Genomic DNA, 16,236 nt, shown 5'->3' on the forward strand with positions numbered 1-16,236 from the left:
CTCAGGGTCCCTTCCAACTCTACAGTTCCATGATTCTGCCTGGTATTATTATTTATTCATCGTGTGTGTGTGTGTGTGTGTGTGTGTGTGTGTGTATTATTATGATTCTGCCTAGTATTATTATTTATTCATCGTGTGTGTGTGTGTGTGTGTGTGTGTGTTTTACAGACAGTTATATATTGTTTTGGGGATGCAGGTGGCACTGTGGGTTAAACCACAGAGCCTAGGACTTGCTGATCAGAAGGTCGGCAGTTCGAATCCCCGCGACGGGGTGAGCTCCTGTTTCTCTGTCCAAGCTCCTGCCAACCTAGCAGTTCGAAAGCCTGTCAAAGTGCAAGTAGATAAATAGGGACCGCTCCGGTGGGAAGGTAAATGGCGTTTCCATGTACTGCTCTGGTTCCCCAGAAGCAGCTTAGTCATGCTGGCTACATGACCCGGAAGCTGTCTGCGGACAAACGCCGGCTCCCTCGGCCTATAGAGCGAGATGAGCGCACAACCCCAGAGTCGGTCACGACTGGACCTAATGGTCAGGGGTCCCTTTACCCTTTATATATTGTTTTATGTGATACTGTGAGCCATTGGAGAGGCCAAAAGACAGGATATAAATATTTTAAGGCATAATAACATCCCTCCCCTCACCCACAAAATAAAGAGTCCCAGGACCTTTTAATGAGCATGCAACTAATCCAAAACAGTGCGCTCCATAATCACTTCTCCTGGTGACCAAACGAACTTCTACTCTGTCTGGATTAAGCCTCAATTTGTTTGCCAACACATAATTGATCACCCGTCTCAGGCAGTGGTTCAAGACCTACACTGCCTCCCATGAATCTGTTGGGAAAGGGTGTTGACCTCCATGACAGCCCCTATCTCTGGATGACAACATTTATTTATATTTGTTTGTTTGTTTGTTTTTAGGGGGGAATACAGACCACATAATCACACACATAATGAATTATCAATAAAGTGCAGGTCAGACCAGCAAGATAACCAAAATATACATAAACCAATTTATATTATTGCTTTTGAATTATGGTGCTGGAGGAGACTCTTGAGAGTCCCATGGACTGCAAGAAGATCAAACCTATCCATTCTTAAGGAAATCAGACCTGAGTGCTCACTGGAAGGACAGATCCTGAAGCTGAGGCTCTAATACTTTGGCCACCTCATGAGAAGAGAAGACTCCCTGGAAAAGACCCTGATGTTGAGAAAGATTGAGGGCACAAGGAGAGGAGAAGGGGATGACAGAGAATGTGATGGTTTGACAGTGTTTTTGAAGCTACCAGCATGAGTTTGACCAAACTGCGGGAGGCAGTGGAAGACAGGAGTGCCTGGCATGCTCTGGTCCATGGGGTCACAAAGAGTCGGACATGACTAAATGACTAAACAACAACAACAACAATTTATATTATGTCTTAGTAGGCTTGGCGATTTTTATTTTTATTAGTTTTCAGCAGGCATCTAAAACAATATAGCAAGAGCACTTGGCTACATGGTTCAAAGACAGTGCACAGTACTGTCTTTAGTACTTTAGTTTTTTTGTGTTGCAGAAAACCAGAGAAAATGTTTTCCATTCTCCTTTTCACTCCAGATATGGTCCTTGGTCAAAGAGGGACATAACTAACATGACTGTAAAGCAGTGGTTCCCAAAGAGGGCAGGGCATGTGGGTCAGTGGGGGGGTTACCTAGTGGGGGTGCTAAGAGGCAAGGGGGTGGCAGGGGAGGGGGCTGGGGGTTTAAATGACTATCGGACTTTGAAAAGCTGGAATCACTGAATCAAGCTCATCAATTTTGTTGAATAAAACTAAATAGTTTTAATTTAAAAGTTCAATAAATTACTTCTTTTTTAAAAAATAAAATATTATCCTACTATTATCTTCCTCAGTGGGTCTTACAAACGTTTATTCTGAATAATGCTTTTTATAGGGTAATGGGAACTGGAGACGAGTTTATAGAGCAAAGAGTGTAGTGGCCCGGAAAAGTTTGGGAACCACTGGTGTAAAAACATTAGTGATATTAAAGTCTGGGCTTTGGTTCCCACACTGATGTTATGGAGAGGATGCTTCATCGTGCCAGCATATGCCCTTTACATCAAATTTTAATAATCCTTCCTTTAATTTCATTAATTCCGTTACCATGCATTCATACAGGAAATTAACACAGCATAACTTTTGAAGGTCAATCAATCCTTATGCATAAGATTACTGAAATAATATGCGAGCCCTCCTGTTTCATAATGCCATATGATATTTTTTTTAAGACATTTGAAGAAATTATCATTACATATTCAAAGAAAGAGAGAGAGGTCTGCTTTGCCTTGTAAATTACACAGAAGCGTGTTATCTCTACTGTATCATGCTCTTGGCAGCAAAGTCTATGACAGCAAGTGGCTGAACTGGTGCGACAACGGGAATTCTTACATCAAACCTCAAGCAGCTCAGGCAAAAGGACTCCCCATGTTTGAATTCTAGCTTCTGTGTGGGAAGGGGAAGTTGTCAGTACCCTGACACCTATCACAACAGATAGATGTTAACGTGCTTTAATTTATTTCACTGGTCGTTTTAATGATACTTGTTTTAATTTTTTTCATGGACAATGTTAATATTTCCTGTAAACAGCTTAGAAGTTTTACTCTGATCAAGCAGTATATAAATTTTGTTAAAGAAACTATAATAATAATAATAATAATAATAATAATAATAATAATAATAATAATAATAATTTATTATTATTATTATTATTTATACCCTGCCCATCTGGGCAGCTACCAACAGAATGCTAAAAACACGATAAAAGATCAAACATGAAAAACTGCTTTCAGGTGTCTTCTAAAAGTCAGATAGTTGTTTATTTCCTTAACATCTGATGGCAGGGCATTCCACAGGGAGCGTGCCACTACCGAGAAGGCCCTCTGTAGGGCTTCCCTGTAACTTGGCTTCTAGCAGTGAGGGAACTGCCAGAAGGCCCTCAGAGCTGGACCTCAGTGTCCAGGCTGAGCGATGGGGGTGGAGACGCTCCTTCAGGTATATAGGGATGAGGCCAGTATACCTAAGATACCTAACACATAGGCCTCAGGCCCACATGGGGCTTTGTCAAAGAGATTTGGAAACAAAGGGGAGGGAACACTATGACAAGGTGGCTCCAGAAAGGGTGCAAAGTAGAGCTGCTTTTAAAACAAGACAGCGCTTTTTGCAAACACTTTCTCCTCCTGCGGAAAGCACCCACTTTTCAGTTATATGTCCTGATAATGCCCCCCCAGCGGCAGCCTTCTAAAATCCTAGCCTTCCTGCTTAGTTATTGTAAAAGCTCCATGCTGGCACTGGCAGAGGCCATCACAGCTGCCCCCCTGCTGGGCGCCACTCCCCTACGGGTACCATGCCACACCCCCAGGACATGCGCCACACCCCCAGGATGCACGCCAGCCCCGCCCCTGCCTGCTCTCCACCCCCTGGTGCCAGAGCATGAAGCTCCACCACTGCACGCTGGTTCACAAGACACCGCTTGGTCAGATTGTTAAGTCACGCCAGCGCATTAAGGCTACAGAACAGCAGTGAGGAACCTTTTTCAGACTGAGAGCTGGCACTCCATGGTGGGGAACTTTCAAAGGGCCATATATCAGGGAAGGTTAGAGCCAGAGGCAAATTGGGGCAGGGGGTGGGTGGGCAGGCAGTAACTCTGCCGCATTCCTTTTTGCAACAGGCCATGCAAAAGTCAAGACACCCACCTATGCATCTCTCCATCCAGGAACAGCTAGAGGCAATGTCACAGTTGAATGACACATTCCACCTGGGCAAAAACACTTGGGTGGGGGGGAGGTACACAGTAGGGCTGAGAGGAAGGGGTAAGTACAGCTGGGGAGGGAGTTATCTCCCAGTTTACCCAGAGAGGCAAGTGTCACTAGCAGCCTAATCCCAAAGCACACTGCACTGCTGTACGAATTGGGGCCTGCAAACAAACTATACCAATGCAATACAAAGCAAGCACGTAGCATAATGCTTTGCTGGCACTGCAGCTGCATCATTCACAGCAAAAGGGGTGCTTGGAAATTTTTCATGCCATTTTTCAATTACTTTCTGGCAGCCCCATTTGTTTTGTTTTCTGGTCTATTATTGCCTCATATGCTTCATTTTTCCCCGTGAGTCTCATTATTCTTATTTTAAACAATCTCATTCATTTAGTTTCTACATTTATTGCAATGAAGACCCAGCCTGTATTCTGATGCCTGCACTTTTGGAGTTTTCCACCCAAATGACATGGCTTCTGCCAATGTTGCACGATGCCCCTAAGCCCTCAGACATGCCAAGTTTCAGATATGTTGGGGAAAGGGTCCCTGTGTAATACACAATTAAATAGGTTTCCCATTCTCTAAGCATCCCAGTGTTTAGTGCTTCATGCCTTCACACTTTCAGAACACTCCAAGAATCCCCCTCCCTAAAAAAAAGTTCCCTAGATGTAACTATATATAAATGCAATGCAAAGCAATGTTGTGCCCCTTTGTCAGTTTCAGAAATCCCCCCCTTAATAAACAAATGGGAGAAATTAAACGAAAGGATTTTAATTTATTTCACATACAAATAGATTAAAAATGAATGAATGTGCCCTTGTTTCATTTTTCATTTGTTTTTGAAACAAATGCATACCCCTAGCAATTCATTATTTTAAACCGCTATACTAATACAGTAAACATGAATGTCGAATACGCTGCAAGGTATAATCTGGGATTGCAGAAAATTTGATCATGGCTTTGCCTTCTTTCATAAATCTTCCTAAAGGTCATTTCACACATGTATATTGATTGAGTGCACAATGAAGAAATAGCCCGCATGTGTGTGAATGACCCAGCAGAAGATGAGTCACCACAGGTACAACTTTCACATCACCAAGTATCAGCTCAGACAGTGCTTTTCAGCAGAGACAGCTAAAACACTGAGTGGAGAGTTATGAGATATGGATTAACCAAGCGATAAGAGAGAGGGAAAGAGAAATTTATATGTGTATACTGGACTATTTTGGGGGGGGTTAAAGCATTGCAGCAGAAAGTTTTCAACCAAGGATAATAGTATACTAACAGCACAATCCTATGCATGTTTACTCAGCAATAAGTTCCACTATGTTCAATGGGGCTTACTTCCAGGTAAGCGTGCAAGAAGGTAAAAATGTACTCAAGCCCACCAAATAAATATTGAGAATTTGAGAACCAGTTCTTAAGCTGTGTTGGCCAGTGCTGGTTAATTTAAATAAAAAATAAGAAAAGCTGCCACGTACCGTGCGTCTATTTTCCCATGCAGTACTATATGCTGCCTGATATTGCAGTGTCATGAACAGAGCAAATTTTCAATTCCCCCTTTTTCCTTCCATTCACAGCAATAATTTGCATGCAATATAAATTATCAATAATACTCCAAATCGCACATCTCACTGCTCTCACATCAAAGGAATGAATGTAAGCAAGAGAGCAAAATGTCAGAAAAATAACCCAGTCAAACTGAAAATGATGTGGTTGGACTATTTTAGCTGTATCACAGCTCATATCCTCATTTGACATGAAATGGGAGCAATTCTCCATGTAGCTCTTAACCTGACATTTCCTGTAAATATGGGTTTCGGATAATTAGTCTAACTAGACATCAAGGCATAATCCTTTTCTTCTTTGCTTTCCTCAGAGAAAATTCATTAAGCTTTCACAAGGCCTGTTGCATATGACGTACTGTCAATAGGCAAATATTACAGAATTGAATATTATATTGTCAGTAGATGAACATTCAGGCACAATCCCCGTTAAGCTTGAAAGGGGATACAAATATGTCTAAAGCCTTCTTGATTTTTGCTTTGTTTTTTTAACTACACATGAAGCAGAAAATGTGACAATTTAAACATGTCTTGTGATTTGGAAGGTCATCTTTAAGGCAGGGGTTGGCAACGTGATACCATGGGTGCATTGGAACTGCCCCCTGGCACCAACACACCTCTGAGAACACAAACACACACCATTACTCACTCCCTCTCCCCCAGTCATGATGTGGTGGGGGCATTTTCCTTTTTCCTCCCTTGAAAAGGATATAGAGTTGAAGGAGGAAGTTGGAAGAGTGATGTTCTTTCCCACTTCTCTTTCCAGCTCTATGTGCTTATCCCCTGCTTAGTTTAATTCTACTGGACCCAACTTTGACCAACTCTGAGAGGGGCTGTCCTTGGGGAGAGAAAACAGTGAATAGGGATAGGGAACTGTCCATGGTACTGGCTCAAAAATCCAAAATGTGCCCACGTGCCTAAAAATTGGCAACCCAGTTGCAACTGTCTAGATGCAATTAGTTTTCTACCCTTTAACCATTCCACAACAGGTCCTACCACGACGATGTTTAAATCTCAAGAACTCTATCATTACTTTTCATGTATTCTATGCCTACCATAACACAGACTCAATAGGCTATAGGGCTACTTTTTTAACTTTGTGTCTCTGACATTTCAAGATGCTAAAATAAAACAACAATTTCAAAAGCCATATAATAGCCACTATTCTTTTTTTGGGGGGGGGTTGGGGGGCAGAGTTGTCTAGAATTCACTGTACAGCAGAACCCAGATAATGAAGGGAAATGAAAGAATAAACCTACCCACAATTATAACAGAATGAAAAGGGTTTTATTGGTGGTTTATAACACATTCAGTGAAATTTAGTGTGTGGGGTTCTTATGGGGGTGGACATTCCATGCTCATCCTGCTATTGCAATTAATTTGCTAAAACAATTTTCCTCCAGGAAAAAAGAATAATTAGGCATATTATACACCTTGGCATTTTAACCTAAAGAGCAGGTTGATTTCAACAAGGGGGGGGGGGGGAATCAAGCCTGTGTTTCATTTTTCTCTTTGAAATCAGTAGCGACAAAATGGGCTTCACTATGCCTAGGAATCCACTTTGTTTTTTCAGTTACAGTACACTAACTCAATTTCAAACTTACCCAAATGATATCATACAAGGTTTGATTCACTCTCTCATCACAGGTAAACAAAACAAGGATAAAAGGCAAGCATTTCCCCACTCTTCTGCCGATTCTCCTATCTCTTTTCCCCGTTTTATTTTAAAGGGTGTTGGTTAAAACGAAGATAACAACTTAGGAAGGAAATCTCACCGGCTTCTGTAGCAGAAAACCAGTTGCACTCGGACTTACACATCACTGTAGTTGGGCCTGGAGCAATATTGTCCACTCGGTCACTATCTGGTGGTATCATCCTCGTAGCTGCCTTTGACAGTTTTACATTTTGCCAGGCATTGAGAAGAGAATACATACCTCAGAAGGTGACTCGACTTCAGCTCCCCTTCTCCAGCACCTGTCTCCGATCCTTCTTCCATGCTGCTCCCTTAATCCTGGAAGAGCTGCCCACCAACACTTCCAGCAATCTCCTTTAGCCAATAGGGCCCCCCACCCCACCCAATTTCTCCTCTGAATCTCTCCACACAATGCATTTCTTCTGCAGCGTCTTTCTAAGACCATGTAACAGATTTCGCTCCTCAGAGCGGTGAGCTACAACAAGTTAACCCTTGCCTAAAATCCTGCCAATTTCCTCACTCTTCCCCCCCCCATGCATGACACTAAGATCATAAACCGATTGGAAAAGGAATGTGCCACCTATTATGGTCTATACACTGTCTGGTATAATGGTGGTGCTAGTAAGCATCAGGTACGGACAACAATGACTTTATTTATATGCAATTACTTTAGATTTCCTTTTAAAAATAAGAGCAGCAATTTTCAGCTTAGTGGTCGATTTTTGAGTCGGAGGGTCCACCTGCCTATCTTTCCAACTTGCAACCCCTTACCTTGAGTCTGATGCAGTGTTTCACAGTACAAAACATACCTACCTCCCATCACCACAGTGCACCAACACTAAATACATATGTTTGCATCACTCAGACATACATTGAAAGTATATATAGACGACATTCAAACAAAACTTTAAAGAAGGAAGGAAGTCATGTAATACCTTTACTTTTACCTATGGATTTGATGAAATGGTTCCATGAAGAAAGCATTGCCAGACAAAAAAGAGAGAGAACAAAGAAGAGAAACAACAGTAAGAGTCATGTGTGTGTAAATGTAAATGCTGTCACAATTCAAGAACATGAAAAGAGACAAGGCATGAAACAAGTGTTTGAAGACAAATGGAAATGCAATTGGTGTCGCATTTTAAGAATGGCTGCTTTGCAACCTTCATGTCCATGCAGGAGAACACAGAAGTAACCCATGCTTCATTTTCAAACGAGTGACACAGAAGTAACATGAACACTGACTTTAAAGGGAGCGGGGTTTGTACACGGTGATGGGGAAACACCACTTATTTCATCATGTTGCAAAACTGTATTCTTAGCATTCCAGAAGCCAGGAGCGAGTGCTTTCCGCATTTTCAAAACAGTCATGCATTAATGCAAAGCAGGACTCTCTTGCTAGGTACAAACTCAAGACTCTTCTCTTTCACAATCTATCTTGGGAGTATGGCTCCCTTTGCTCTTTGTTGTGCTTAAAACACACAGCCATTTCCCAATCAGATCTTCACTCTTTTTTTTTCTTTTTTTTGCTGACAGTTATTATATTGCAAGTAGGGTAAGGGAGACAGTTGAAAAAAAGGAGAGAGAAGGAAATCAAAAGATTTGAGGAGCAAATTAAAAATAAAGCAAAAACCAAAAGCAGTTTCTATGTAGCACTATTCATATTATGTATATAAATATATATATATATACACACAACAACAACAAAAAGAAAAAAAAATAACGTGACTGCGATCGTGTGCTTATTTGCAGCCCAAGAAAGCTCGCAAGCATTTGGCCATCATTTGCCATGATGGATTTTGAGGCAGCTACAGAAGAAAAAAGGAAATAAACCAAAATGAAATAAAGGAACAATGAAAGCAGAGTGGAAAAGGAGCAGAACCCATACCTTGGTCGCCCATCATCAAGTGCGCCAGACCTTAAAGGGAAACAAGAGCACAGTCAGCAATGAATAAGGGTGCACGGGAAGGTGGTATTGTCACAGTGACCCCAAAAAATGTTTTTTTGCAACAGGCATCTGTTTCCTGTGAGATGTTTTCCATTACAGTGGAAAATTAAAACAGCATTTTTCAACCACTGGTTGGAATGCTTTTTGTGGGGTTGGGAATGGGGCAAAGGGGCCATTTGGCTTCTATTCTAACACAGATTAATGCTGCCCTGTACAGCTTCTTCCCTAGGCATTAAAGTTGGGCTGAAGACAAAAAAAATAATAAGAAAATCATTTCAAGTTCAACAAGTTCCTGGAACACTCAGTCTCCCAATTTCATCGTTTCCAGTAGGAGGACACTTAGCTGCAAAATAGCTTTCTTTTTTTTTCCCCTCCCGAATTTCCAAACGTAGAACAGTGTCAACCTGAAGAATGGGCTGGGTCTGATCTTTTTCCCCTCGTTGAAAATGAGCATTTCAAATAATTAAACAAAATAATTCCTTTGTCACATTGAAATGATAATGCAAGGGATGTCTCCTTGTTTGTGTGAAACATTTGAGTAGAATAAGATCTGTTCCTGAGCAGGAAAATTGTTAGTCATCCATTGGGATGGAAGCAAATATCAGCATTAATTGTAACTGGGGAGAAAATCCCTTTGTTTCGGCACCAAGTAGTTTCTCCAAATTAAAATATGCTGTGCTTAAAGTACATTGATGCTGAAATCAGTTTCCCAATTAACTCTCCTGCCCCCCTGCCGATTGTGGAGAACTGAAGTTTTAATTGGGCTAAGCAAAGCAAGTTCTCCAAATCCATTTTTTTTTAAAATGAGCTAAAGCAATAGCAAAAGAATTGGTTTTTTCCCCCCATAAGCAAATTTGGCATATCACATCTTGTATCCCCTTAAACAAAAGTTTAGCTCTGATGACACTTTATAAATAGATGCTTAGCAAATTGGTTTGGGGGGGGAAATCCAAATAGTAGTCATTTAGACCCCGCCCCAAGCTATAAAAGTGTGCTTCTCTCCCTCTGGAACAATTTCATGGTACATCCCACATTATTTTTTCGGTTGGTTCACACAAAGAAGATGTGCAATAGAATAATATGCTGGTTTTTGCTGGAAGGTAAGATTCCTAAGTTTGAGATTTTTAATTCACATAAAAAATTAGGCGCACACATAAGACATATAACAAGTGATCTGGAGGAAGGAAATATTTCAAAAGCAGAGAGCCCACACCCCAAACATGCCACTTCATATAATCAATCAATTGATGAAATAAGGTTTTAAACAATGTAATAAGTTTTTCATTGAACGCAATATGTCTTCTAAATTGACAATTAATCTGTATTAAGTATCTGGACACATGAAGAATCTTATTTTGGATTCTGTTGCAGTAAACCATGTTTTGTTTTGTTTTTTACGTTTTTAAAATTCTGATCCTGTAGCATAAACTCGATGACAGTCTCAAAAATTGCCTGATTTTAGAGAAGACAAGATGGGAGTCCACCAGTCTATGTCAACTCTGCAATAAGTTCCAGTGTACTAAGTGAAGGAAGTTTGTAATGATTTCAGTCTTGTAGTTAGAGTGTAAGCTTGTTTACTCAGAAGTAAGTCCCACTTAGCTCCCACTGGGGCTTCATGCCAACTAACAGCGCTTAGGACTGCAGCTTTTGTTGAGCTGTAACTTTGGCTCATGACTGTAGTGCTTTCCAATTTCTTTCCTTTGTGGATTTATAACTGTCTTTAGGATTGGAAATTGGATGTACTAGGTTCTCTGTGACTGAAGATTCTCCTCTACTGGAAAAAAAAAAATCACTAAGCAATTTGTGCTTTTTGAATGAATATAACATATAACTGTATCACATCTTCCAAAAGACGTGGGCTCCTGAATTAGAAGAGCATGTTCCATGAAACCATGTCAATCAAAATCATTTCATGTTCCATGAGAAATATGCTCAAGGTTTTATGTCTACTAGTACCTTAATTTTCTCTTTTTCATTTATTTATTGCTTGTGAGATTGATTGGGGGGGCGGGTTCTGGGGTCATAAGAGGGCTGGTACTGGAAGAGGGAACTGAAGAGCTCCTGTATGCAAGTGAAACACAATATGAAGCACCATCTGGGTCCTGGGTTTCTTTAGAGCACAAGGAAAATTGTATTTTGCAATACGATAAATCACTGTGAAAATGAGCCTTTAAGTTTGTTGTTGTTGTTGTTTAAAAAAATGTGGGCAAGGGCTGAAATAAGTATTGGTGTCTTGGATACAATGGTTACGGTGGGACAGAAAACAAAACAAATAAACCCCCAAACCCTGAACATCTCCTATGTGCATAAAGTTGCAGGAACAAGAGTGAGACCATCAATGCTCTTTCCAATAGCTCAGGGATGGGCAACCTATGGCCTTCCAGATGCTGTTGGACTACAACACCCATCATCCCTGGCCATTGGTTATGCTGGCTGCAGGTGATGGGAGCTGGAGTCCAGCAATGTCAGGAGGGCCATGGGTTCCTAATCCCTGTTTGCACACATTAGTGCCTGCACATTCCTACCGCAAGTGAATGCCTGGAATTCTCTGCGGAGCCAAGGTGCATACAATCCCAGCTCATTTTATTCTGACATATACATACTGAAATATGTAGAATAAAGGAAGCTCTCATTGGTCCCTCTACCTTAGTACTGGCTTCAGTGACTGGAAGTGGCTCTCTGGGGTTTCAGGCAAGAATCTATTCCAGTCCTAACTAGAGATGCAGAAGAACTGCTTGCAAAGCATGGCCAGTTATGTGGGTTTCCCAGAACATTTTGACTTGCATATCATAATTTGCAAATTTTCACTTTGCATTGTTCTGATATCCTAGATCAAGTGCCAGGAACCTCTGGCCCTCTAGATGTTGTTGAATTAAGACTTCCACTGGCCATGCTTGCTGGGACTAATTGGAGGTTCTCCACACCTGTCTTACAAGAGTGGTCTTTATTTTACCTGCATTTAGCAAAAGTTTTGAAACGGCCAAGCTTGCCCAGTATTTATTTGCAATTGGCACCCATTCATTGTTACTGGTGAACTTATGACATGGAAAATGTTTTTCTTTTTCTTTCCTTTTTAGGTGGATATTATTAAAAATGCTCAGGACACAAGAACAGATTGTTTGTAAAGCAAAAAACAAACAAACAAGAAACTCTAGATCGATGTTTGATTAAATATTACTATGCACCACAACTAGAAACTTAGTGTCCACATTGGAGCCCTATCCTAAAGAATTATATTTGCAAAACAGCTAGATTGGTTCAAGGTACCTTAGTACTTGAAATGATTCATTTAACATTAGAAATGATGCACCATGGCTTCTTCTACGGCTGAACATCATGCCAAAAAAGGAATCGTGTAAATGAGTCCTAAGAGATTTAGAATATATAGATATATGTACACGCTACAAGCAGATTTTTTGCATATTCAACTTCAGCTACTACCCTTCGGCATATGCTAGTTTGCAAAGATGGACCAATGATATCTTATGCCTGTCTTTTTATTTTATCCCCCCCCCCTAAGGTCAATTTGGTTAAGGAAATTCTTGCTTAACAGAGAAAATCCTTATCTGATCTTAATTAAAGTGGTTCCACAGAGTGCTGTGAAGATGCAGTGATGTAGGCTGGCTGAATATCTGACTCACAGTGCACTTTCATGTCAGCTGTACTGGACTCTCAGAAGCTATTCCCTTTCATTAAATCCTCAGCTCGGTTGTTTGAACTTGCCGTGTGTTCCTTTGGAATAGTCTTAAATAATAATAGTAATGATAATAATAATAATGATATCTCTGGATGGGAATGATTCTGCCTGAAAACAAGTCCAGGAAAAAACCTGAAGACAGGACCACATAACTTGTGAACCACCAAGAACACCCCAGCTCACCTGGCATGCCTAGTGGCCCAGGCAGAAGACAACCTTCTGCATTTTCTGCTAGCTCAGCACTAGACCACTATGCATGGCTGATACAATCAGCTTGTCTGATCCCTAACTGGGAGGCCTGCTCTAAAAGTCTCATTGAACCCCTGTAAATATCATAGTAATCAACAATGAGCATGAATGTCCTGTGCTTTACCTAAGGTGCTGCAAAACCCCCACACACCTACATGTGTTTTACCATGTAGACAAGACTATGTGTTAGTTTCCCACATTTGGGGTGGTTTACTTAAGGATATTGATTGTGCCCATACTCTCCTTTTGGCCTTTGGTGTCTGAGAAGCATATTTTCAAGAGTTGCCATGTGCTTTATAACTCCTTTTTTTCTATAATTGTAAAGTTCTTTTAAACCAGATTTTCGTGCTGTATTTTAAATTGGGTAAATGATAATAATAGTAATAATAATGAGCAAAGACACCTTACATGAGAGGCACTTAAATCAGATGTTTGGGGGCTGCAGCATAATGCCACAAAGAGCAATGAAATAATGAACAGGTATAAGACAGAAGTGAATTCCATTTCTTCATATATATATTTTCTGTAAACCACCAGGGTATTTTGTGTCATAAAAATGTAATTAATAAATAAGAAGCTGCTAATGGCTCACATAACTAACTAATGTGGACATTAAGTACTCTTATAGAGGACTAGAATGAATGGCAATCAGTGCCAATTAGTTTAACAAATGGCAAATGAATGGCCTGTCTTGAAGTAAGGGCAGTTTTGCCAATGATTTCAGATTTTCATCCATCATTTTATGGATCCGTCATTTCTCTCCCTCCCCTTATAGAACAGTAAAAAAAGGGTGACAGCTTCTCTCTACACCAGATTGGTGGTGCTCTAAAAGACCCTGAGTCACAGTATCACAATCAACCTCTGTGGCACAAGTCACGGGAGCTAGAGAGTCATCTCTAGATGTATTTTTGCTCCCACTTACTGGTGTCGAAAACTGTGACCACAATATAGCAAGCCCCTCGAGATGCATGGAAGGGCTTGCACATGCTCAGAAGGCCATTCCAAGCTTCTTCCCCCTAACAGCAGTCCCTCAATGACACAACTGCCATTGAGCTTGCCCTGAGCAGGGACCAGGAGCTTCTGGTGTGACAATGGTGTTGGTAGGCAGTAGTACTTATGGTGATGATATCTGTATGTGCAACAACAATAAGACCACATTGCATGGTGCTTTTTTAAAAAAACACAGGGGAGCTTCAAAAGCAGGGTGCAGTTAGGGAACAACAAATTAAAAACTTTCTGGGCACAAAAACCCTTATGCAAGGCTGCTGACTCTTCAAATGTACAAAAACAATGAGAAAGCCAGGCGATCCCATGATTAAGGTTATACAACACAAATAAACGTCCGTGTTCTTTCTCTCTTAGTTCCTAAGCCATTATTAGTGCATTAATGCTGACCAGAAAATCTCTCCTCCCCTCCCCCCCTGCCACTGTTGAAACCAAGAGATTCTCCCAATTCCAACAGTACATTTTAAAGGGGGGAGGGGGCAACTTACGCCGCCACCACCATGTTGAAACTTAAAATAGTCCCAGAAGGAAAGCAGAAAATCAACTTACCGTATTGAATGATAAGGAGCACCACTATAAACACTAACCAGGAGGCAAAACACTAAACAGGAGGGATAGGAAGGGTAAGAAAAGAGCTTAGGAAAAGAAGATAGAAAGCACCCACCTTCCACATAGTTGTCTTCTGAAAGCACATAACAAGGAGGGAGAGAAAAAGGGAAAGAAAAAACATTCATTAAGCAGCATGCAGACTGGAACTTGCCTTTGCATGTGAGCATCATGCAAGGCAGCGGACACCACATGCAAGTGATCCATTGCTACTATCCAGAAGGAAGTGGGGCAGGGGAGACCAAAAAGCACAGGGAGGCAGTGTTTCTTCTGTTGAAAGGAAAACCCCACTCCTGCAAGTGGTACAAAAGAAAAGAAAAGTGCAATATCTCAAGTGAAAGGGGTGATTGTTGTTTGTTTGTTTGTTAAATGGATTCATCCACTATGAGTTCCTTAGGTTAGTCAATGATTTCAAAGGGTGCTATGGTGTCCAATGGTTAATTTCTAAAACGAGAAACGAAAAAAGTGCCTGGGATTCAAGTCTGTCTCTGGATTAGAAACCTCTTAATTCCAGATAAAGTGGGGGAGGGAGGCTGGTTGAGACCACTCAGTGGCCAAGGAAAAGCTGTCTATAAAAGGCCAGAGCCAGGTTTACTTCTACTTCACACATTGCAGGGGAAAGCTCTGGCACTGAAAATGATACACTTGACTGCCTGCTCCTGTGCCTTTTAGAAGAACTGGATGCACAGACGTATGGTTGCAGCAGGTGATGGATTTTGCTCTGCTTCTCTCCATGCCAAAGAAAGCTTCACTTAGCCAAATGTGTAGGCCAGGTTTATGAATATGTTAGAGACCCAGAAGAAGGGCCAGTTAAAAATAATAACAACAAGGAAACCAAAAAAAGTGTCAACGCCTAACTTTAAATCAAACTCTCTATACGTACAGCTGCACTACACACTTATTTTGGGTGTTGTACTGGTTTAATGGCTGTCACATTCCCCAGAGGGCTTTCTCTGTTAATAGATCATCTGTACAGGGCAATTGTTTCCAGTGAGTCCTGGGAAATGAGGGTTCAGCCAGTCTGCATCTCTTGTGGAGACATTCCGTGCGAGCTGCTTTCATGCTTACAGACTTTCTAAATGCGGAGCTGCCCCTAGAGCAACATAATGCAGGCAGCGGTATCTTCTTCAACGGAGTGAAGCAGGTGGCACTGTGCCTCACAGGAGAAAAATGCCGCGCCAGCCGAAATCACCTCTTTTATTCACATCTGTTAAAAGTAGAGAATCCAAGGCTAGTTCCAAGTTTAAAGCGACTCTCTGCAACATGACCCGACATGGACCTATCTCAGCGGGTTCCCCGACTTGGGTTCATCTGCCAGCGGCAGCAGTTGATATCTACAAGCTACCATTTTAAAATCCCTTCCATGTCCCTGAAGCACAGTTGCTGTAAAGCACTGTGAAGAACTTGTAGACTAGTTTGAAGGGAAAGTGCCAGAGCACCAGCAAATGATCTAAGGTGTCAAGAACTGGTGCTAAGCTTGATGGAATTCCTTCCCTCTTCTGTACTCTGACCATTCTACACCAGCCTTCCCCAACCTGATATACTTCAAATTTCAATGAACTACAACTCCTATCACCCATCACCTTTGGCCACACTAGCTGGGGCTGAAGGAAGTTAAGAGTCAAACAGACAGCATCCTGGCCATCCCTGCTTAGATTTTTCACAATTTCCTGGGAAAGTTGCACTCCTTCC

The 16,236-nt window shown here is 41.3% G+C and overlaps 1 protein-coding gene across 30 annotated transcripts in view; it reads right to left on the minus strand.

The window, feature by feature from the left end:
* NRXN1 (neurexin 1) overlaps positions 1–16,236 on the minus strand; it is a 1,006,781-nt gene that overhangs the window by 868,068 nt on the left and 122,477 nt on the right. For 18 of the 30 annotated variants that reach the window (XM_081854465.1, XM_081854464.1, XM_081854495.1 and 15 more), the window contains exons 3-4: positions 14,603–14,620; positions 8,928–8,957 (exon numbers count right to left, since the gene is read on the minus strand). The exons of 6 other annotated variants lie outside the window; for them this stretch is intronic. In XM_081854465.1, coding sequence (XP_081710591.1) covers positions 8,928–8,957; positions 14,603–14,620 — 48 coding nt within the window. The remainder of the gene's footprint in view (positions 1–8,927; positions 8,958–14,602; positions 14,621–16,236) is intronic. 6 more of the 30 variants (XM_081854478.1, XM_081854470.1, XM_081854467.1 and 3 more) reach the window with 1 other exon arrangement.

This window comes from Podarcis erhardii (genome assembly GCF_964252035.2).
Source record: "Podarcis erhardii genome assembly, chromosome: 3".
NCBI lineage: Eukaryota > Metazoa > Chordata > Lepidosauria > Squamata > Lacertidae > Podarcis > Podarcis erhardii.